Source organism: Dasypus novemcinctus, chromosome X (genome assembly GCF_030445035.2).
Source record: "Dasypus novemcinctus isolate mDasNov1 chromosome X, mDasNov1.1.hap2, whole genome shotgun sequence".
Lineage (NCBI taxonomy): Eukaryota > Metazoa > Chordata > Mammalia > Cingulata > Dasypodidae > Dasypus > Dasypus novemcinctus.
This window is the reverse complement of record NC_080704.1, coordinates 107792609-107817607: the sequence shown is the minus strand read 5'-3', so window position 1 is coordinate 107817607 and position 24999 is coordinate 107792609. Positions and strand designations below refer to the sequence as shown.

Below are 24999 nucleotides of genomic sequence, written 5' to 3'. Positions count from 1 at the left end.
GATGGTGATGAATAGCACCATTAAAGAAATCAAAAATACACCCTCAGCAAATAAGAGCAGATTTGAAGAGGCAGAGGAAAGAATTAGTGATGTGGAAGACAGTACACCTGAAATCAAACAGAATGTAAAAAGATAGAAAATATCCAGTAGGGACTTTGGAATTAGAATGACAAAACAAAATGCACAAACATATGCATTATAGGCATCCCAGAAGGAGAAAAGTAGGGAAAGGGGAAAAAAGGTGTGTTGGAGGAAATAATGTTAGGAAACTTCCCAAACCTTTTGAAGGAGATGGATGTACATGTCCAGGAAGCACAACACACCCCAAACAGCATAAATCCCAACAGGTCTACCCCAAGACATATACTTGTCAAATTATCCAATGCTCAAGACAAAGAGAAAATACTGAAGGCAGCAAGAGAAAAGAGAATCATCACATAGAAGGGAAGTGCAATAAGATTTAGTGCTTAATTTTCATCTGAAACCTTGAAGGCAAAAAGACAGTGGTATGACATACTCAAGGTACTAAAAGGAAAAATTTCCAGCCAAGAATACTCTATCCAGCAAACCTGGTATTCAAAAATTACAGAAAGCTCAAAATATTCACAGACAAACAAAAATTACAGAGAGCTCAAAATATTCACAGACAAACAGGGCATGCCAATAAGAAACATGCCCTTCAAGAAATACTAAAGCGAATTCTGCAGGAGGAAAGAAAAAAAAACTGGAGAGACAGAGTCAGAGGAGAGTGTAAGAACAACTAAAAAGACAGAAAGAGAAATTTAAAAAAAATGACATACAAAGATCCAAAGAAAATATGGCTAATGTAAGTAATTATTTGGGAGTAATTACTGAATGGTAATGGATTAAACTCACCAGTCAAGATACAGAGATTGGCAAAATGGATAAGGAAATATGACCTATCTGTATGCTGTCTACAAGAAACCCATCTTAGACTGAGGGATACAAGGAGATTGAAAGTGAACCGCTAGAAAAAATATTACAAGCAAACAATAACCACAAAAAGGCAGGAGGCAGGAGTAATTATATTCATATGGGATAAAATAGACTTTAAATGCAAAACTATTTTGAGAGACAAAGATGGGCACAGCATATTAGTAACAAGGGTAATCTTTTAAGAAGAAAGAACAATCATAAACATTTATGCACCTAATCAGGGTGCCTCAAAATACGTGAGGCAGACACTGGAAAAACTAAGTGGAGGAAGAGATGCTTCTACAGTTATAGTGGAGATTTTAATACACCATTATCAACACTAGACAGAACATCTCAACAGAGAATCAATAAAGAAACAAACACTTCAAATAATATATTAGAGTATCTGGACCTAGTAGACATATATAGAATACTATACCCAAATACAGCAAGATATACATTCCGCTCAAGCACACATGGATCATTCTCCAAGATAGACCACATGTTAGGCCCCAGAGAACGACTTAATGAATTCAGGAAGATTGAAATAATACAAAATAATTTCTCTGACCAAAGTGGAAGAAGCTGGAAATCTGCAAGGGCCAGTGATCCAGATTTGGCACCAAGATAAGGAAGTTAAGGAAGACTCTCTCAGACAAACACTGGGTCAAGGAAGAAATCTCAAAAGAAATCAGTAACTACCTTGAAACTAATGAAAATGACAACACAACATATCAAAACTCATGGGATGCATACTGAGAGGAAAATTCATAGCCATAAATTCATATATCAAAAAAGAAGAAAAAGGTAAAATCAAAGACCTAACTGCACACTTGTAAGAATTAGTAAAAAAAAAACAACAACAAGCTAACCCCAAAGGAGAAGAAAGTAAGAAATAACAAAGATCAGAGCAGAATTAAATGAAATAGACAATTAGAAACTACTGGAAAAATTAACAAAACAAAGAGCTGGCTTTTTGAGAAGATCAACAAAATTGACAAATCCTTTGCTAGGCTAACAAAGAAAAATAGAGAGAAGATGCAAATACACAAAATAAGAACAAGAAAGGGGATATCACCACTGACCCTACAGAAATAAAGACTAACTTGGATAAATAAAGAGGATAACTTGTAAAACTATATACCAGCACGAAGAACAATTCAGAGGCAATAGACAAATTCCTAGAAATGCGTAAGCAGTCTACAATGATGAAAGAAAAATGGATGATCTCAACAAAGCAATCTCAAGTAAAGATAGAGAAACAATCATTAAAAACTTCCCTACTAGAAAGTGGCTATAGTGGCTGCTGGGGGTAGGGAGTGGGAGGAAGAGATGTGATATGGGGGCATTTTCAAGACTTGGAGTTGTCCTGGGTGGTGCTGTAGGGACAGTTACTGGACCTTGTATGTCCTCCCATGGCCCACTGACTGGACTGTGGGAGTGTGGGCTATGAGGTGGACCATTGACCATGAGGTGCAGTGGTGCTCAGAGATGTATTCACCAAATGCAATGAATGTCTCATGATGGTTGAGGAGGTTGTTGTTATGGGGGGAGGAGTGGAGCGAGGGTGGTGGAGGGGTATATGGGGACCTCATATTTTTTGGATGTAACACTAAAAAAATAAAGACAAAAAAACCACAAAACTTCCCTACTAAAGAGTCCCAGGCCAGATGGATTCACAGGTGAATTCTACCAAACATTCCGGAAAGAACTAACACCAATCTTGCTTAAACTCTTCCAAAATATCAAAATAGAAGGAACATTGCCTAATCCATTCCATGACATCAGCATTACCCAATACCAAATCCAAATAAAGACAACACAAGAAAAGAAAATTACAAACCAATCTCTGTAATGAACCTAGATGCTAACATCCTCAAGAAAATCCTTGCTAATCGTATTCAACAACACATCAAATGAATCATACACCATGATTGTAGCAGTTTGATATGGTTATGAATTCCAAAAATAGATATTGGATTATGTTTATAATTTCATATGTTCCTTAAGTTTTGATTAGGGCTTTGATTGGCCCACGTCATTAGGGCATTGAGTCCTCACCCATCAAGGGGATAAAAGACATAGCAAAGTACAGAGTTGGAGGTTTATTGATGTTGGAGTTTGATGCTGAAGCCTTAAGCTGGAGCCCAAGAAGTAAGCTCACAGAGGAAAGAGAAGCAAGCCCCAGGAAGAGAGGAATGCTGAGCCCAGGAAGAAGCAAGACCCTGGAAGGGTGGAACCTAAGAAGCCTGAATCCTCACAGACTTCGGCAGTCATCTTGCTCCAACACCTGAAAATAGACTTTGGTGAGGGAAGTAACTTATGCTTATGGCCTGGTTTCTGTAAGCTCTTACCCCAAATAAATAACCTTTTTTTTTCTTTTTTTTTTTTTACGTGTGTGTGTTTTTTAATTATATATTTTTGAAGATACATAGATCACAAAAAAATGTTACATTAAAAAATATAAGAAGTTCCCAGGTACCCTCCAATTCCCCCCGCCCCCAATCCTCCAACATGACCAACCACTTTCATTATTGTGGCACTTTCAGTGAAATAAATACCCTTCATAAAAACCAATCAATTTCTGGTAATTTGCATCAGCACCCCTTTCGCTGACTTATACAATGATCAAGTGAGTTTCATCCCTGGTATGCAAGATTGATACAATATAAGAAAATCAATCAATGTAATACAGTACATAAATAGATCGAAAGAAGAAAATCACATGATCATATCTATAGATGCAGAAAAATCATTTGACAAAACACAGCAGCACCTTTTCCAGATTAAAAAAAATGCAAAAGATAGGAATAGAAGGAAACTTCCTGAACATGATCAAGGGTATATATGAAAAACCCACAGCTAACATCATTTACAAAGGTGAAATCCTAAAATCCTTCCATCTAAGATGAGGAACAAAACAACCATGGCCACTATCACCATTCCTATTTATCATTGTATTAAAAGTACTTGCTCAAGGACTGAGGCAAGAACCAGATATAAAAGGCATCCAAATTGAAAAGGAAGAAGTCAAAATTTCACTATTTGCAGAAAACATGATCCTATACATAGAATACCCTGATAAATCTACAACAAAGCTTTAGAACATATACATGAGTTCAGTAAAGTGGCAGGTTTTAAGATCAATGTGCAAAAATCAGTAGCACTTTGAGGAGGAAATCAAGAAAAAATACATTTACAATAGTAAATTAAAAAATCAAATACCTAGGAATAAATTTAACTAAAGATGTAAAAGACTTATACACAGAAAACTACACAACACTGTTCAAGGAAGTCAAAGGAGCCTTAAATAAATGGAAAAATATTCCCTGTTCATGGATAGGACAACTAAATATCATTAAGACTTCTATCCTACCAAAATTGGTCTACAGATTTAATGCACTCCCAATAAAAAATCAACACAGCATTTTTTACTGAACTGGAAAAACTCACTGTGAAATTTATTTGGAAGGGAACAAGGTCCCAAATAGCCAAAGACATATTGAAAAAGAAAAATGAAATCAGAGGAATCAACTACCTGGCTTTAAAACATACTATAAAGCAATAGTGGTCAAAACTGCATGGTATTGGCACAAGGATAAACACACTGACCAATGGAACCGAATTGAGAATTTGGATATAGATCCTCCCATATACAGTCATCTGATATTTGACAAGGCCACAAAGCCCACTCAACTGGCAGAGAATGACTTTTTCAACAATTAGTGCTGGGAGAACTGAATATCCATATGCAAAAGAATGAAAGAGGCACACCTTATACAAAAATCAACTCAAGATGGATCAAAGATCTAAATATAAGAGCCAAGACCATAAAAAGACCTTGGAAGACAATACAGGGAAGCACCTACAAGACCATGTAATAGGAAATGGCTTCATGAACTTCACCCAAAGCACGAGCATCAAAATAAAAAATAGATAAATTGGACCTCCTCAAAATTAAAGTCTTCTGCACCTCCAGGGAGTTTATCGAAAAAGTGAAAAGACAGCCTACACAATGGGAGAAAACATTTGGTAACCATATATCTGATAGGAGCCTAATATCCAATATAAAAAAAGAAATCCTATATCTTGATAATAAAAAGACAAACAACCCATTCAAAAAATGGGCATGAGATTTGAACAGATGCTTTTCCAATGAAGAAATACAAATTACTAAAAAGTACATGAAAAGATGCTCAACATCACTAGCTATTAGGGAAATGAAAATAAAATCTACAATGAAATACCATTGTACACCCTTTAGACTGGCAGCTATTAAAAAAACAGAGGGCAACAAGTGTTGGAGAGGATTCAGAGGAATGGGAACCCTCATCCACTGCTGATGGGAATATAGAAGGATCCAACCATTCTGGAGGACAGTTTCGTGGTTCCTCAAAAAACTAGCTATAGATTTGCCATATGGTCCAGCAATTCCACTGCTTGAAAACAAGGACAGAACTGATATATGCACAACAATGCTCACAGCAGCATTATTCACTATTGTCAAAAGTTGGAATCAACCCAAATGCCCATCAACAGATGAATGGATAAATAATATGTGGTATATACACACAATGGAATACTACTCAGCTGTAAGGAGGAGTACAGTACCTACACACCGGTAACATGGATGAATCTTGAGGACCTTATGTTGAGTGAAGCAAGCCAGGCATTGAAGGACAAATGCCACATGACCTGTCTGATATGAATTACACAAATCAAGCTGTCTTGGAGCTAGAGACTGAACGATATGCTTACAGGAAATATGGGGGGTGAGGAAGTTTGTGAGCTGATGCCTACAAGGGTGAAATCTACTATAAAGTGACGATAAGTAGTTGTGCAGTGGAGGGAAAGATGGGGTCATAGAGATAATATGGGGGGGGTTGCAGGCTTGAGGAGGGCTAGGTTTGGGACGATGGATCAGATGGTTCATGGAATTGGGGGGACTGTTTGGGGGGAGCAAGTACACATGGGAGATTGTCAAGTACGTTGTTGAAACTATAATGTTGAGAAAACTCTTTAGAAAATATAATAAGGAAGGGATATTTGTTTAAGGTGTTTGATAGGAGGCAAGTGACACAAGGTGCACCTGGAGGGCAGGCTTCTGGGGAGTGTGAGTGCTCACCTTGTCATATTGTATTATATTAGTGGGTGGAAACACATACAATGAGCAGTAAAATGTTGTACCCCCATCCTGGGGAGGCCTGATGTTCTCAAACAGAGGAGAAGGTATCTCTCAAGATATCTCTGAAGGTATTTCCAATGCAGGAGGACGCTCTAGAATGTCAAACCCTCAGCATTGTTACAAGTATCTATGAACCTTGCCCTTCAAGCAGTAAAGCTTTGGTGTCATTGTGGGCCCTGAGGGGCAGGGGAGAGAGGAATAGAATAGATGGAAGTGGGGTAACTGGGGGGCAATGGAAATGTTCCACAAGATCATGCATGGAAGGATATAAGACATGTTGAATTTCACCAAAAATGTATAAAAAGTGTATAGTCTAAAATGCAAACCATAATGTAAACCATAATGTAACCAAAAATTTAGAAAAGTGTACAGTCTTAAATATAAGCCAAAATGTAAGCCATAATGGAATCATTGTTAGTACCTATGTTTCAATATCTATATATCAGCTGTAGCAAATATAACATCCACATTTAAAAAGATTACTGCTGGGAAAGGGGGAAAGGGGTTTGATTTTGGGAATACGGGAGTCCCCTATATTGTGTATGTGATTTTACTGTGATCTGAAACTTTTTAGAAGACAAAATTAATTTTTTTTTAAAAAGAAAGTAGACACTGAGGACGAAGTGGAAGAGATTGCCTTGCCACTGTACATGCAAGGCAACACCTATTACTGTGATGAAAGGTAAAAGGTCAAAAAAAGTTTTATGATATTTTTCATTTTTAATACCCCTATTTATTTTTTACTTTATTTTAGCTTTTCTCCAATATTATGTATTCTATTTCTGCTCTTTAAACCTGTCAATACTATTTCATTTTCCTAATAATTGAATTTGGCAATATATTAGGCTTTATTTTTGAAGAAGTTTTGGATCACAGATGAGTTCAACTATGTCAGGAGAGGAGCACTGATGTGGGATGTCATTGATGGGGGATGTATGGGTGGGAGGGAGTTCTCCAGGGCAAACATATAGGGCATATAGGTATGTTCGGATGTTCATTGGGTATTATCATAGTTACACATGACAACTGAGGGAGTGTTGATTCCCTTCCTGGGGAAGCTCTGTCACATTCCCCAATGGAACAGCAACAATCCTCCAAGTGCAAGGGTGAAAACCAGTGAGGAAAGATGGTACAATGATGGGCCCTTGATACTGATGACTATGCTTTTGAGACTGTGTGCTTGAAATTTCAACTAGGCCTAGAGCTACAGGTGCCTTAGAGTTACCTCAAATGTTGCTCAAATGTGGCCCCTCTCTAAGCCAAACTCTCATGTAAATGCATTACCTCCCCCCAGCATGAGACATGACTCCAGGGATGGGCCTCCCAGGCACCAAGGGATTACTACCATCATCAGCTTATGATGCAACAGAAAAAGACATTGAATAAAAGGGGGAAATGGTAAAGAGAAATGAGTTTATATGGCTAAGAGACTTCAATATGAATCAGGAGGCCATCAGAGGGTCACACTTACATACATCTCAGCAGAATCCCAGAGACAACCAAAGTAGATACAACCCCAGATACTGGTGCTCCTGAGGGCTACAGAGACACATAGGTTCTACGGTCATGACAGATCGCTCTGGAATTCAGTGCCTTGCCAGTGGCCCCTACTTTGGAATTTGTGCACCTGAGTGTGATGGAGTTGGACTCAGAGATGTCCTTTGTACACATTCCTCTTCTGTCATTTTTACTGAACCTGTGATTGGCATTGGAGTTTCTGTATGCTCAGGAGACTTGAATCTCTGGACTGTTCATGTGCCAGCTGGACCCTGAGCCTCAGCAGAGTTGCAACACTTACTCTCTGGTTCATTGGACTTACCCAGGTCAGCTGATGGGGAGGTGAGAATGGTCAACTACCACAACAGGGAACCAAGAGTGTCTACAGCTGCAAGCAGGAGAATTGCATCAATCAGTCATGTGATATCTAAGCCAATTTAGAGGTGGAGTAGACATTGCCATCCCAGGGTCCACAGGATGGAAGAATATAATATGGATTGGAGTGGACTTGCTGGTATTCTACTATAGAACTGTTATGACTCTAGCAGTAGAAGACATTGTATCATTCATGTGTTGTCTGTGGCCATGGACATTGCTGAGGGCAGGAAGAGGGAGGAAGAGGTGTGATATGGGGCATTTTCGGGACTTATAGTTGTCCTGAATGATATTGCAGGGACAGATGCAGGACATTGTATAACCTGCTATAAACCACTGGATGGACTGGGGGAGAGTGTGAACTATAATGTAAACTATGGTCCAAGTGGTGTGGTCAGTGCTCCAGGGTGTTTTCACCAAATGCAATAAATGTGCCGTACTGACGAAACAAGATGTTGATGGGGGAGAAGTGCTGGCTGGTTGTAAGTGGGGTATATGGGAACCTCTTGTTTTTTAATGTAACATTTTGTGTGATCTATTTATCTTTTTTAAAAAGTCAATAAAGGGAAACGGACTTTGGTCCAGTGGTTAGGGCGTCCGTCTACCATATGGGAGGTCCGCGGTTCAAACCCCGGACCTCCTTGACCCGTGTGGAGCTGGCCATGCGCAGTGCTGATGCACGCAAGGAGTGCCGTGCCACGCAAGGGTGTCCCCCGCGTGGGGGAGCCCCATGCGCAAGGAGTGCGCTCGTGAGGAAAGCCGCCCAGCGTGAAAAGAAAGAGCAGCCTGCCCAGGAATGGCGCCACCCACACTTTCCGTGCTTCTGACGACAACAGAAGCGGACAAAGAAACAAGACGCAGCAAATAGACACCAAGAACAGACAACCAGGGGAGGGGGGGAAATTAAATAAATAAATAAATCTTTAAAAAATAAAATAAAATAAAATAAAATGAAAAGTCAATAAAAACTTATTGCTAAACTTATGCATATCCCAAAATACCTAGGTTATATTTTATTTAAATAATAAATGAATATTTATTTTATAAAAAAATAATAAAAGGACTGATAGGATCCATTTTCAGCCACAGTCTCTTTAGCAAAGAGTTGTTCAGTTAAATCCTTACATGCAACCCTGTCCTCTGAGGACCCACTTCCTGAAAGCTCAGGGAGGGTCCTGATAGAACACCTTCTGGCCCTAGTCTCAGAGCACACTACCTGGATAAGCTGAGAATTTTCAAAATCATGAATTTCTGGCTCTTCTGGGGTTAAGAGTTAATTATCAACTTAGCTTCTTCCTTTCCACTTACATTATACTATTAATATTAGCTGCAAGGAGAAACCAGAGTAAACCTCCCATACTTAGCTTGGGAATCTCCTTGACTAAATATCCAAGTTCATCACTTAAAAGTTCCACTTTCAATCTGATATTAGAACACTATTTTGTCAAGTTCCCTGCCACTTTAAAACAATGATAGTCTATCCTCCAGTTTCTATTAGCATATTTATCACTTCCTTCTAAGGCCTCACTGGAAGTACCTTTAAAGTCCACACTACTACCAAAAGTCTCTTCAAAGCAATCTAGGATCTTTTTTTAAATTCATTTTTTTAAAAAAATATTACATTCAAAAAATATGAGGTCCCATTCAACTCCACCAGCCCCACCCCCCTCTCCCCCCACAGCAACACTCTTCCCCATCATCATGACACATCCATTGCACCTGGTAAGTACATCTTCTATCAACTACTTCACAATTGTTCCCACCTCTACCCATTACCCAATTCCATAGCCATTTTCACATTTTTAGGTATATAGGTATGTGTAATAGCAGCAATCCATTTTCTGGTACCAAAAAACTGCCTGAGTTTCCCAGTTGGTAAACAAATATCATACAGTGGGTTGGCTTAAACAATGGGAATCACTGTCATAGTCTCGTGGCTAGGAGACATCCAAAGCTGAGGCATCAGCAAGGTGATGCTTTTTCCCAGAAGACTGTGACGTTCTGGGGCTGACTGCTTGCAATTCTTAGTTCTTGGCTTTCCTGTGTTATGGCAGCGCTTAGGGGAGCCTCTTCATTCTTCTCTGGGTCCTGTTGACTTCCGGAATCTTCCTTTGGCTTTCTCTGTGTCTGAATTTTATTTTGCTTATAAAAGACTTCAGTAATCCAGATTAAAACCCAGCTTGATTGAGTGGGGCCACACCTTACTGAAGTAACATCTTTGAGAGATCCTATTTTAAATGGACCCACACCCACCAGAATGAAGACAAAGGCCAAGAACATGTCTAAACTGGGGTAAACAATTCAATTCACTACACCACCATATTGTCGGTTGAAGAAATATACTCAGAGAGGTAAAGTGACTGTCTACTATCATAAAACTAGTCAATGGTTAAGACTTGAATCTAGGTCCTCTTAATCCACAGTAAACATACTTTCTGTATCTGTAATTATAGCAATCTAAAAAAATAAGGACTATAATATGATGGTCAAGAAGATTAGCAATGAACAAAACTAGATGGGGTGCTTAAAAATAGGGGAAAAAAGCTGGCATTATGTATCATTTAAGTAAATGAATCTAGTTATTTTGGTAACCCAGATACCAGATATGAAAGAAATCTAATAGGTCTTCCAGTGATGCAGAAATGTGAGGCAATGCCAAAGGAAGGGAAAACACACTGGTCATGAAATCAGAAGAAACAAGTTTTAGCTATTAGTCAAGCCAATGACTGGCAATAGAGAATCACTAACCCTCTGGGTCTCAAATTTCTAATCCATAAATTAAGGGAGTAAGAACATTAAACATTCTGTCTTCCAGATCTAGCTTTCTATGGTTCTAAGCCTACAAATGCATGGCTAAATCAAGTGTAAGGGTGGTTCATATTGTTTTTATTGCCTTCCTTTACTGTAAAGGAAAAAATGTGGGGTGCTAACATCCCTTGATTAACATTAATAGCTTTTTTTCTTGAGCTTCATAATGACTCTCCTATGTTTACTAAAAGGATCAAGAATACAGTAGTCTGATGGATATAAAAGGAGGCAGAATGGTGTGAAGAAAACAAGCTTTGGAGTAAAAAAGACCCAAGTTTAAACCTCAGTCATCCAAACTTAAAGTAGCAAGTTATTTTTCCTCTCTGAGCCAGTCTCCTCATCCATCAAAGGAAAATAAAACCACCTACTTCACAGGTTCTCATAAGAATCAAGTAAGATGACTTACATGAAGTTTATCTGCTTTAGGGTCCTCTTCCAATTTTTTCAGCTTACCTCATAATGTGAAATCCTTTCTGATTCAAACTGTAACACCACTCCACATACTTTACAAAAGTTTTCTGTAAAAAGTTCATCCTTTTCCAGTTCAGTCCAAGTAATATCTATGAATAAAATAAAGGAAGTAAAACAGTATATCACACATATAATTTAGAGGTAATATTTTCATTTGTCAACTAAATATGATTTCATATACCACCTCAAATCTGAGTGCTTGTGAGGCTACAGTAATAGTTTTTTGCTAGTGCTAGTGGAGTATGGTAATTTAATACACACACATTAGGTATGACTCTAATGTTTGATATGGCAAGATTTATTTATTTACTATGTCAAATTTAGGCAACTCCATTCTAAAGTAAAAGTTATGGGGGCACAGGTAATTTCATGGGCTTCATGAAATGATCTGTGGCACCAATAATGAAAGGCTCAAAGAAACCCAGCCTTGGTATTTTGTTTTACAACAGACAATCCTAAGAAATGCGTTGTTTTAAGATTCCTACTGATTTCTAGCTATAGCTCCAAAGTTTCCTGAAAGTCACATGGAACCACAAACAATCTATTCCCAAGGTTAGAAAATATATTCCACATTTAAACAAACACAGATACACTCATTTGGCCAAATAAGTCACACACAAATCCTTTGACGCTACAAGTAATGTTCATATACTAGCATCTAAAAGTTTTGTTACCGTATATATCACTATAATAAATAATCCATGTAAAATGTTCTGTATTTACACCTGGGGTCCACAAGTCTATCTAAAATGTTTAGGACAGAGGGGAGGGGGCAAGATGGCGGCTGAGTGAACATCCCTGTTAGAGTCTTCTGCAGGGAATCGGCTGGGTGGCGTTGGAGACTCTTTGGGACCGGATTGTTTCGGGATTTTTGCTGGTCCGGAGGTGTCTGGACATCGATTTGGAGGGAAGGTAACAGAGAGGATTCGTCTGTGAAATATACACGGAGATCCCAGCTACCTGCAGAGGATTCCCTTCTTGGGTAGGCGGAGACGAGGCATCTAGCCCCGCTCGGTGGGGCTGAGCCAGGCCGGGCCGGGCCGCGGTAGCGCTTGGAGCCGGGCGGGGCCGGTGCAGGCCCCGGCGGCGGGCCGCGGTAGCGCTTGGAGCCGGGCGGGGCCGGTGCAGGCCCCGGCGGCGGGCCGCGGTAGCGCTTGGAGCCGGGCGGGGCCGGTTCAGGCCCCGGCTGCGGGCCGCGGTAGCGTTTGGAGCCGGGAGGGCCTGGGTCAGGCCGCGGCGGGTACGGAGCCGGGCAGGGCCGGTCCAGGCCGCAGTGGCGGGAGGTGGATGCCGGAGCCGGCTGGGCCGCTGTAGCGAGCGGAGCTGGGCGGAGCCAGGCCAGGCCAAGGCGGCGTGAGGAGCCGGGCAGAGCCGGTCCACGCCTCCGCGGCGGGCGGAGCCGGGCCTGCGGAGGGGTTTCTGTTTTTTTTTGTTTTTTTTTGTTTGTTTGTTTGTTTTTTTAATTTTACTTAAATTTTTTTTTTTTTTTTTTTTTTTTTTTTTTTGAGCATCAGCAGTACTGGGGAGTTCGTGGGCCCTGGGCGGCCTATTGGGGGTTTGTGGGAAGGGAGGTGCTTGCAGACCCATTTGGGCAGACAGACGGGGGGGTTTTAGGGCAAAGCGGGGGGAAGTTGTTGTTTTAGATAGTGTTGCAATTGTGACACGTGTGTACCTGTATCTCTCTTCTCCCTATCCGTTCCCCACCGTTTGCCCATCCTCTTTTTCTTTCTTCATTTCTTCTTGCCTTTCTTTTTTCTCTATTATAATTAGTTTGTTTTTTTTTTGTTTGTTTTTTTTCGGTTTTCTCTTTCCCTCTTGTCCCTCATCTTCCACTTATTTTTACTTTAATTCAAGTATACAATAGGTGCTACAGGGAACACCTCACATTTGCTGGGTTTTCCCATCCTCCACTGCCTCATTTCTGTGTGAACTGATTTAGGCTACCTACACTATCCCCCTTCCCCTGCATCTTGATATCCACTATCATCTACTGTCTCTCCTATATTCCACCCCCCACCTCCCGTTCTTTGATCCACAAAGTGTCTAACTCTTAATTTCTAATACCTTTGTTCTGTTTTCTGTCTATTATCCACTCTTGAAACTATTACCTTTCTTTTCTTTTTCCCTCTCTCATGAAAACAATAGCTGTGTAGTTCATACCATATTCCTCCCAAATTCAGTCATCAACTTCATAAAAGGTACTCTACCTACAGCTATAACTCTATACAATCTACATGAATCTAACCTCCATCCTTCCAGATCTCATATTCCTGCTTTATTAACATACATCACCAATACAACTTTACACTTTTCCCTTGCTTACACAATTGCCTTTCCCCAACACTAATACTTTCCTCTAAAGTGAACTTAACCAACAACAAGTAACTAGAATAAGAAGATAAAAGTGACAAAGAGAAGATATAACACCTGTGCAAAAATAACAACTAATTAACCTCCAAGAGCAGACAAAGAAGCTAAGGAACTGATTAAATTCGTCAAAATAAAGAGATGACCAGAAAGCAACAAAAATCTACGAACCAAACCAATAATCAGGAAAACATGGCTGAATCCAATCAACAAACCAATAATCACGAAGGGGAGCAAAACTTGGCACAAGCAATGAAAGATCTCAGAACATTTATCACCGACAAAATTGATGCAGTAATGAAAGAGGTTAACAACATGAAGACATCACTTGGAGGGGAAATTGCAGACATACGCAAAAACATAACAGATATGATGGGAATGAACACCACAGTTCAAGAAATCAAAAATACACTTGCAGCAAATATCAGCAGACTAGAAGAGACAGAGCAGAGAATTAGTGATGTGGAAGACAGTACATCAGAAATCAAACAGATAGTAGAAGGGGTCAATAAGAAGATAGAAAAAATCCAATTAGGATTTAGGGACCTGAATGACAATGCAAAACGCTCAAACATACGTATTATAGGCATTCCAGAAGGTGAAGAGAAGGGAAAGGGGTCAGAAAGAGTGTTGCAGGAAATAATGACTGAAAACTTCCCAAATCTACTGAAAGAGACAGATGTACATATCCAAGAAGCACAGCGCACTCCACAAGTCATAAACCCCAACAGGCCCACCCCAAGACATATACTTGTCAAATTATCCAATGCTCAAGACAAAGAGAAGATCCTAAAAGCAGCAAGAGAAAAGAAAACCATCACATACAAGGGAAGCTCAATTAGATTAAGTGCTGATTTTTCTTCTGAAACCATGGAGGCAAGAAGACAGTGGTATGATATAGTCAAGGTACTAAAGGAAAAAAATTTCCAACCAAGAATACTCTATCCAGCTAAACTAGCATTCAAACATGATGGAGAGTTCAAAATATTCGCAGACAAACAGAAACTGAAAGAGTATACCAACAAGAAACCTCCCCTTCAAGAAATTCTAAAGGGAGTTCTGCAGGAAGAAAGGAAAAAACAGGAAAGGCAAAGTTGGAGGAGAGTATAAGACCAACAACAACAACAAAAAAGACAAAAAAAATATACAAACAAAATATGACAAACACAAATCCAATCAAAATATGGCTAACACAAATAATTCCTTGATAGTAATAACACTGAATGTCAATGGATTAAACTCACCTATCAAAAGATTCAGACTGGGACACTGGATAAGGAAATATGACCCATCCATATGCTGTCTACAAGAGACACATCTTAGACCCAGAGACGCATGGAGATTGAAAGTGAAAGGCTGGAAAACAATCATACAAGCTAACAATAACCAAAAAAAGGCAGGAGTAGCTATATTAATATCAGACAAAATAGACTTTAAATGTGAAACAATTGTGAGAGACAAAGAAGGATACTACATTTTAGTCAAAGGGAAAATCTGTCAAGAAGATCGAACAATCATAAATATCTATGCCCCTAACAAGGGTGCCTCTAAATACGTCAGGCAAACGCTGGAAAAACTAAGTGAAAGAATAGATACATCTACAATTATAGTGGGGGATTTTAATACACCACTATCAATTCTGGACAGAACATCTCAAAAGAGAATCACCAAAGACACAAAACATCTGAATAGTATATTAGAGGAGCTCGATCTAATAGACATATATAGATCGCTACACCCAAACACAGCAGGATATACATTTTTCTCAAGCGCACATGGATCATTCTCCAAGATAGATCATATGCTAGGCCACAAAGAAAGGCTGAACGAATTCAGAAAGATTGAAATCATACAAAACATTATCTCTGACCACAGTGGAGTCAAGCTGGAGATTTGCAAGGGAAAGAAGCCCAGATTTCACACCACGATTTGGAAATTAAACAACACACTCTTAGAAAAACAGTGGGTCAAAGAGGAAATCTCAAAAGAAATCAATGACTACCTTGAAACAAATGATAATGATAACACAACATACCAAAATTTATGGGATGCAGCAAAAGCAGTACTGAGAGGGAAGTTTATAGCCATAAATTCATATATCAAAAAAGAAGAAAGAGCAAAAATTGAAGAACTAACTGCACATTTGAAGGAATTAGAAAAACAACAACAAAGTAACCCAACAGGAAGAAGAAGGAAGGAAATAACAAAGATAAGAGCAGAACTAAATGAAATAGAAAATAAGAAAGCACTTGAACAGATAAACAAGACCAAGAGCTGGTTTTTTGAGAAGATTAACAAAATTGACAAACCTTTAGCAACACTAACAAAGAAAAAAAGAGAGAAGATGCAAATTCACAAAATAAGAAATGAGAAAGGCGATATCACCACTGACCCCACAGAAATAAAGACTATCATAAGAGGATATTTTGAAAAACTATATTCCAACAAAAATGACAATCTAGAGGAAATGGACAAATTCCTAGAAACACATAAACAGCCCATATTGACAAAAGAAGAAATTGATGATCTTAACAAACCAATCACAAGCAGAGAGATAGAATCAGTTATTAAAAATCTCCCAACTAAGAAGAGCCCAGGGCCAGATGGCTTCACAGGTGAATTCTATAAAATATTCCGGAAAGAACTGACACCAATCCTGCTGAAACTATTCCAAACCATCGAAACAGAAAGAACATTACCCAACTCCTTCTATGATGCCAACATTACCCTAGTACCAAAGCCAAACAAAGACATCACAAGAAAGGAAAATTACAGACCAATTTCTCTAATGAACCTAGACGCAAAAATACTTAACAAAATACTTGCTAATCGTATTCAACAACACATTAAACGAATTATACACCACGACCAAGTGGGATTCATCCCAGGTATGCAAGGATGGTTCAACATAAGAAAATCAATCAACGTAATACACCATATAAACAGATTGAAGGAAAAAAATCACATGATTATATCTATTGATGCAGAAAAAGCATTTGACAAAATACAGCACCCTTTCTTGATAAAAACACTCCAAATGATTGGAATACAAGGAAATTTTTTGAACATGATAAAGAGTATATATGAAAAACCTAAAGCCAATATTGTTTACAATGGAGAAATCCTAGACTCCTTCCCTCTAAACTCAGGAACAAGACAAGGATGCCCACTGTCGCCGCTCCTATTTAACATTGTCTTAGAAGTACTTGCTCGAGCACTGAGGCAAGAACCAGAAATAAAAGGCATTCAAATTGGAAAGGAAGAAGTCAAAATTTCATTATTTGCAGATGACATGATCCTATACATAGAAAACCCTGAGAGATCTACAACGAAGATTCTAGAACTCATAAATGAGTTTAGTAAAGTCGCAGGTTATAAGATCAATGCGCAAAAATCAGTAGCATTTCTGTACACCAATAATGAGCAAGATCAGGAGGAAATCAAGAAACAAATACCATTCACAATAGTAAATAAAAAAATCAAATACTTAGGAATAAATTTAACTAAAGAGGTAAAGAACTTATACACTGAGAACTATACAAGATTGTTCAAGGAAATCAAAGAAGACCTAAATAAATGGAAGACTATTCCTTGTTCATGGATAGGAAGACTGAACATTATTAAGATGTCTATCCTACCAAAACTGATCTACACATTCAATGCAATCCCAATAAAAATCAACGCAGCTTTCTTTAAGGAACTAGAAAAACTAACTATGAAATTTATTTGGAAAGGAAAGAGACCCCGAATAGCCAAAGACATACTGAAAAAGAAAAACGAAATTGGAGGAATCACACTACCTGACTTCAAAACATACTATAAAGCTACGGTGGTGAAAACAGCATGGTATTGGCATAAGGAGAGACATATAGACCAATGGAATCGAATTGAAAGCTCTGATATAGAACCTCACATATACAACCACATAATATTCGATAAAGCCACCAAACCCTCTCAACTGGGAGAGAGTGGCCTATTCAACAAATGGTGTCTGGAGAACTGGATAGCCATATGTAGAAGAATGAAAGAGGATTACCATCTCACACCTTATACAAAGATCAACTCAAGATGGATCAAAGACCTAAATATAAGAGCCAAGACCATAAAAACCTTAGAAAGCAGTGTAGGGAAACATCTACAGGACCTTGTAATAGGTAATGGATTTATGAATATCTCACCAAAAGCACGAGCAGCAAAAGAACTAATAGATAAATGGGACTTCCTCAAAATTAAAGCCTTCTGCACCTCAAAGGAGTTTGTCAAGAAAGTAAAAAGGGAGCCCACACAGTGGGAGAAAATATTTGGCAATCATATATCTGATAAGAAACTTATAACTTGCATATATAAAGAACTCCTACATCTTGAAAATAAAAAGATAAACAATCCATTTAAAAAATGGGAAAAAGACTTAAACAGACACTTCTCCGAAGAAGAAATACAAATGGCAAGAAAGCACATGAAAAAATGCTCCAAATCTCTAGCTATCAGGGAAATGCAAATCAAAACCACAATGAGATACCATCTTACACCCATAAGATTGGCAGCTATGAAAAAAACAGAAGAATACAAGTGCTGGAGAGGATGTGAAGGAAGGGGAACACTCATCCACTGCTGGTGGGAATGCAGAAGGATCCAACCATTCTGGAGAACAGTATGGCGGTTTCTCAAACAACTAGCCATAGATTTGCCATATGACCCAGCAATACCACTGCTGGGAATATACCCAGCAGAACTGAAAACAAGAACACAAACCAATATATGTACACCAATGTTCATAGCAGCATTGTTCACTATTGCCAAAAGTTGGAATCAACCCAAATGCCCATCAACAGACGAGTGGATCAATAAAATGTGGTATATACACACAATGGAATACTACTCGGCTGTAAGAACAAACACACTACAAACACATGTGATAACATGGATGAATCTTGAGAACCTTATGTTGAGTGAAGCAACCCAGACATTGAAGGACAAATACTACATGACCTCAATGATATGAAATAAACAAGCTGCCCTAGATAGCAAGAGACTGAACGATAGGCTTGCAGGAAATCGGAGGGTGGAGGAAGGATATGAGCCGATGTCTGCAGGGGTGGAATTTAAGACGAGATGGTGGTAAGTATGAACACAAAGAAGAGATAAAAGGGGGGCAAGGGGTTGCCTTTGCTTGGGGCTTTGCGGGTTTGAGGGTGGCTGGGGAGGGACGGGTGGGTAACGTTGCCCAAAAGTGGGGGGAGGGAGGGGTAGCATACGAACCAGGAGAGGGTCAGGTGTTGGTGGAGAGTAAAATGCCGAGAAAATCATATCAAAATATAATAAAGAGGGTTACCTGTTTAGAATGCTCGGAGGGGAGGGTCTGATGCAGGACGGGCTCCTGGGGAATGTCTAAATGCTCATTCTGCCAGAGTGGGTGACACCATGGGGTAGAAACCCAAGTAGTGAGAGTGGGGGTGGACCCACATCCTGGGGAGGACTAATGCCATCCAATAGAGGGAACTGTATCCCTCGAGAGAAAGGGTGGCTCCCAGGGCATTGGGGCAGTTGAGCAAGTTAGGCCCTGAACACTATTCCATCTATCTCTGGAAGTGGCTCCTCAGGAAACGGAGGTTGGCTATCACTGAGGGCACTAAGGTGGAAGGGAAAATGGACGTTAAATGTGTGGAACCAAAGTAAATGGGGGGTAAGAGAGGAGTTTCTTGAGAGTACACAAGGATGGATATAAAACATGTAATATTACACCATAACATATAGGAGATGACAGACTGATAATGTAAACCATAATGTAAAACATAGGATAACTAAAAATGTAAAGAACTGTGTATCCTAAAGTATGCACCATAATGTAAATACAGATGTCACCTTGTTAGAAAGCTAATGTCTCAGACTCTGTACATCACTTTAAGTAAATATGATATGAATAGGGCGTAAGAGTATCACTGTGGAAGGGAAAAGGTTTTCTGGTGGATGTGTGGGAGTGCTGTATATTATATATATACATTGCTGTGGTCTAGGACTCCTGTGAAGAAAAGCTGAATAATTAGGGGGGGGGGGGAAATAGGATGTGGAATTTTTTCAAGTCAACATTCTTTATCTAAGTTCTTTATCTAACTTTATCCAAGTTCTTTATCTATCCTTTAAACTCATCGCTATATGCCATTCCCTAGTAAGGGACCATGACATTATATTGGGCTTCAAATTTCGGGGAGTTCTGGATCACAGAGTGTTTCAACAATGGCAATGGAGGGATACTGGTATGGGATACCAATGACAGATGATATATGACTGACAGGGAGCTGTACAGAACATATGTCCAGGGTGCATGGTAATGTTTGGATATACTCATAGTGGCAACAATTAAAAACCACAGTAGGGGGGGTACTGGGTTCCCGGCCAGTGGTGCTCTGTCGTGGTCCCTAGGGGAGCAGCGACAGTCTCCCAGGTACAGTGGTGGGGACCGGGAGGGAGTGAGGGTTCAACAGTGAGCCCCTGATACTAATGACTATGCTTGTGAGCTGATAAACCCAAAATAATAACAAGGCCTAGAGCAACTTTGTGCCTGGGAATTCCCTTCTGTCAGCCTTCATGTTACTCAAATGTGGCCAGTCTCGAAGCCAAACTCAGCATGTAAATGCAATGCCTTCCCCCCAGCGTGGGACATGACACCCGGGGATGAGCCTCCCTGGCAACGAGGGACCACTATCAACTACCAACTGATGATGCAACTGGAAAATGACCTTATATGGAAGGTTCAATGCGGATCAGCAGAATATCCATGTCTACATAAAATACCATGACTTTAAAATGCTGTTTGACCTAAAGTAAGGGGGAAATGGAAAGGAGAAATGAGTTTATATGGCTACGAGTTTCTAAAAAAGAGTCTGGAGGCTGGCAGAAGGTTTGCCCTCATGCACAACTGAGCAGAGTCAGAGAGACAGATAAAGCAGATACAACCCCCAGATATTGGTTCCTTTGAGGGCTAAAGAGACCCATGGGAGTTATGGTCATGGCCGATGGGGTTAACTACCAGGGCAGATGGCCCCTCTTTGGAAATGGTGTTTATGTGTGATGAATCTGGACTCAGATGGGATCTCCCTTCATAAGACTTTCATGCTAATGTGCTGGAGGTGCAGTTAATGTTGGGGTTTAAGATATATTTAGGGGATTTGAATCTCTGGACTGACAATGTGATAGCCAGATCCTGAGCCTCAACAGACTCCAGCACCTACAATCTGATTTATTGGACTTACCACACTCAGCTAAGATGGAGGTGAAGAAGGACAACCACCACACCATGGAGCCTAGAGTGATTACAACTGAAAATGGGAGGATTGCATCCAGCATCCAGGTGGAATCTGAGCCTCCTCTTGACATAAAGGCGCAATGGACACAACCAATCCAGTGTCCACATAGAAGAGGTGGCATTGGATTGGGAAAAGTGGACATAATGGACAAAGGGTATGGGGAAAGGCAGGAAGAGATGAGAGGTGGAGGCGTCTTAGGGACATGGAGCTGCCCTGGATGGTGCTTCAGAGGTAATCACCGGACATTGTAAATCCTCACAGGGCCTACATGATGGAATAGAGGAGAGTATGGGCCATGATGTGAACCAATGTATATGAGGTGCAGAGGTGCCCAAAGATGTACTTACCAAATCCAATGGATGTGTCATGATGATGGGAACGAGTGTTGTTGGGGGGGGGGGAGAGGGGGGGTGGGGGGGTGGGGTTGAATGGGACCTCACATATATATTTTTAATGTAATATTATTACAAATTCAATAAAAAATAAAAAAATTAAAAAAAAAAAAAAAAAAATAAAATAAAATAAAATGTTTAGCAGCTGAAATGTATTCTGCCAAAATCTACTAATTTATATATAGGATGTGAATCAAAAAACATCAAAATATTACTATTAACAGTAATATTTATATTACCATTATAAACATTAGTAATAGTAATGTAAGATATTATTACTATTAATATATTTAACTTTCAAAATGCATATGTGCCGATATATATATATATTTTTTTTTTAACAAATCAATTTTATGGATATATATTAATGAAGCATACAATCCATCCAAAGTGTACAATCAGTAGTATTTGTTATAATCACACAGTTGTGCATTCATCAACTCAGTCATTATTAGAGCATTTTCATTATTACCATAATAATAATAATACAAAATAAAAACCAGACAAACAAAAACTCATCCCCTCTCAATCTCTTTATGCTTCCCCTTTATAGCATAGTGAAACGTCATATGAAGTGTGAATGTGGGTAATATTGCATATATAAGATTGTTTTTCTTTGAAATTGAACAAATGTATGTTAAAGTCATAAGATGTTAATATCAGGCAAATACAACCAAAGCAAACTATCGACAATAGTATATAGTAATATAATAATAATCTTCCATTAAGGGGAAAAAGGAAATACACTAAGGGAAAGAAACAAGATACAAGGTACTACATATTGTTTGATTCATCGATACAAAATATAAATACAAATAACCTAGAGAGGCAAACAGAATAGTAGCTATGAACTATGTATGGCAGGAAAACCAAGATATAGTTTAATGAAAAAAATGTTGTAGAAGAGTAAATACAATAAATCCAATTCCCAACATTAGCAAAAATTAATTATACATACATGAATTTCTTATGTGTAGAAAAAATTTTAAAGCATTTAACCTAGGGAAGTGGGTCTAGAAAAAGAACAAGTGAGAAAAGTTAACACCTTACTCTGTACAATTCTGTCTTGTTCGAATTTTTAGAAAATGCATGTATGACTTTCTAATTTAAAATACTCTAGATATTTAATTTCTAGTATCACTCTATGGACTAAAATGGCATATTTAAAAACCAAAAGATTCAAGATAAGAATAACTGTAAATCAGAAATGTCAGAAATGACTTGAGGAACACTTAAAAATATCCACATAATATTTATCCAGTTTATCCACTGAATTATTTTTAAGGTTGTTTAAAAAGCCAGATGTTGTATGTCCTCCCATGGCCCACTGGATGGAACGTGGGAAAGTGTGGGCTATGGTGTGGAACACGGGACATGGGGTGCAGTGATGCCCGGAGATGTACTCACCAGATGCAATTGATGTGACATGATGATGGCGGAGAGTGTTACTGTGGGGAGAGTGATGGGGTGGGGGTAGTGGGGGCGAATGGGGACCTCATATTTTTTTTAATGTAATATCTTCTAAAGAAATTAATAAATTGAGTAGAATTTGGAAAAAAATAAAATAAATAAAAAATACATTACTTATCTGTGACTCTAAAGTCAGAAATATAAAGATGTTAATTTAAAAGTATTGTAGGACCTCCTTTGTTTCAGAATTGACTATGCAATATGAACAAGGCGGTATGATCCTGAATTTTCCATTTAAAAATTTTAATAAGTAAATATCATCCTTTGGCAGCAATATAATTTATTACAAAAGGAAAGTTTCTTAACCTAGCCTTTCACTATTGGTGTTCCAGATCATTTCTATGAAGCCAATGAGGTTACTCATCCCGTCATAACTTTTCCTTTATAACAGTATTGCCTAGACTTATTGCCTTTGACTAATTTCCTCAACAAATTCTTGGTCTGTTTTGCTTTACTAAAAGGCATAATACTCCAAGGCTCAAGATATCAACCATTCTTTTCCCACAGCACATCACTGATTCATGTCAATTCTAGCTTATAATATTCTTTCATAACTACCTTTCTCTTTTAATTTCCTGTAACAGTACCATAGGTTAGACTCTCAGTGCCTTTGGCCATCATTGAGCTTTGATATTTATTGAGCATTGTTTCAAAGTAGCGTGGTAGATATTCTGGAAGGAGCAAGGAAAAAGGAATGTGCATTTATTGAGGGACTTCTGTGTGTCAAACAAGATAAAAGATTATCCCTTTGGTCCTTAAAACAAATCTGTAATACAAGTGGCATTGTCCACATTCGGAAGGTTTGGAAATGGGAATGCAAAAAATCAAAATAACTTGTCATGTTTGTTATTTGGTGGAGTTGGAACTTTCTTTTATCTTGATTCTTTCAGTTATGCATACATAACTGATCCACATGTTGGGAAATGACAAAGTAAGTGAACAAGACACTTTCTAATCTCAAAGAATTTACAATTTTGTAAGGAAGATGAGATGTAAATGAAAAGAATGGTATAAGCATTATGAGACAGAAGAAGGTACAGCATCTTTCTGCTAAGTAGTTTGAGAAAAGCTTTGTAGTAGAGAATGGATTCTGTACTAATCTTTAGAAGATGTGTAGAACTCATATTAAAATAGCAGTGGAATAAATGTGTTTCAGAGGAGGCAAGTGCATGTAGGGCAATGATGGAAATGTGGAGTGGGGCCAAATCATGATAGGCTTCATTTGGGTATTTGAATTTAATTCTGAACTCAACAGAGAAAAAGAAGAGATGTAAAATGGGGCTATCATTAGAAGACAGCTAAAGGCAAGAGGTCATGAGGACTTAACCAGAAGAGTGACAGTGGGCACAGAAAGGAGGGGAAGAATATATTCTTACCTATCAAAGCTACAGGGTGGTAAAGGCTGAGTTTAGAACTTACTTTGAGTATGACCTCTAGATATAGTACATTCAAACTGAAGCAATATTGTTCCTGATACAAGAGGTAGAGGTTTGTGGGTATAATAAAATGTATGTTAGATGTTCTGACTTTAGTAAATAAAAAATTAAAATACACAAAATACTGAAATTAAAAGGAAGATATTGGAATGATGATTTATATTTAAAATTTTCTTAAATTTACCTTAATTTTTATGAGTTCTTCTAATCAGTTTAAATATGATTAAATCTATACTCAAATTTGCAGGAACAAATCTTCATGTAAAAATTATTTTTAATCAGACTTTCACATCAAATTTCCATTCCCAGCTTTTCAAAATCATACATGCTGAACTAAAACCAATATCTCTGTGGGTGGTCCAATCCATCCACAAGTGATTCTGATGAAAGCCATGTGGAGTATCATTGCCCTTCATGAGAAGCTCAGACCCTTATACATAATATCTGTCCAATATCTATTTGAGATGAGGTTGATATAAAGATGTCATCTGGAATGGTAGTTATCAGTCCTGACTATATTTTAGACTATACTGAAGAGAATTTTGAAAAGAAGCAATCAAACATAATCCTTAGCACTACTTCAAATCTATCCCTATCCTCAGATTTTAGGCCCAAGAATCTGTCTTTTTTAGTTTTAAACAGGCTGGCCAGGTAATCTCTTAAACAGTCAACCTAGTAGATCTACTTCATCTTTCCATCATTGTAGTTTTCAACCTTGGCTGCACATTTCAATTACCTAGATTGTCAGGCCCCACCCT

At 38.7% G+C, this 24999-nt stretch overlaps 1 protein-coding gene across 1 annotated transcript in view; it reads right to left on the bottom strand.

Moving 5' to 3' along the window:
* The window catches only part of ZMAT1 (zinc finger matrin-type 1), a 69576-nt gene extending 46407 nt beyond the window's left edge, over positions 1–23169 (bottom strand). Inside the window, exons 1-2 of the mRNA XM_071212975.1 lie at positions 23112–23169; positions 11255–11361 (exon numbers count right to left, since the gene is read on the bottom strand). Of these exons, the coding sequence (XP_071069076.1) occupies positions 11255–11361; positions 23112–23169 (165 nt within the window). The remainder of the gene's footprint in view (positions 1–11254; positions 11362–23111) is intronic.
* Positions 23170–24999: the final 1830 nt, after the last annotated feature.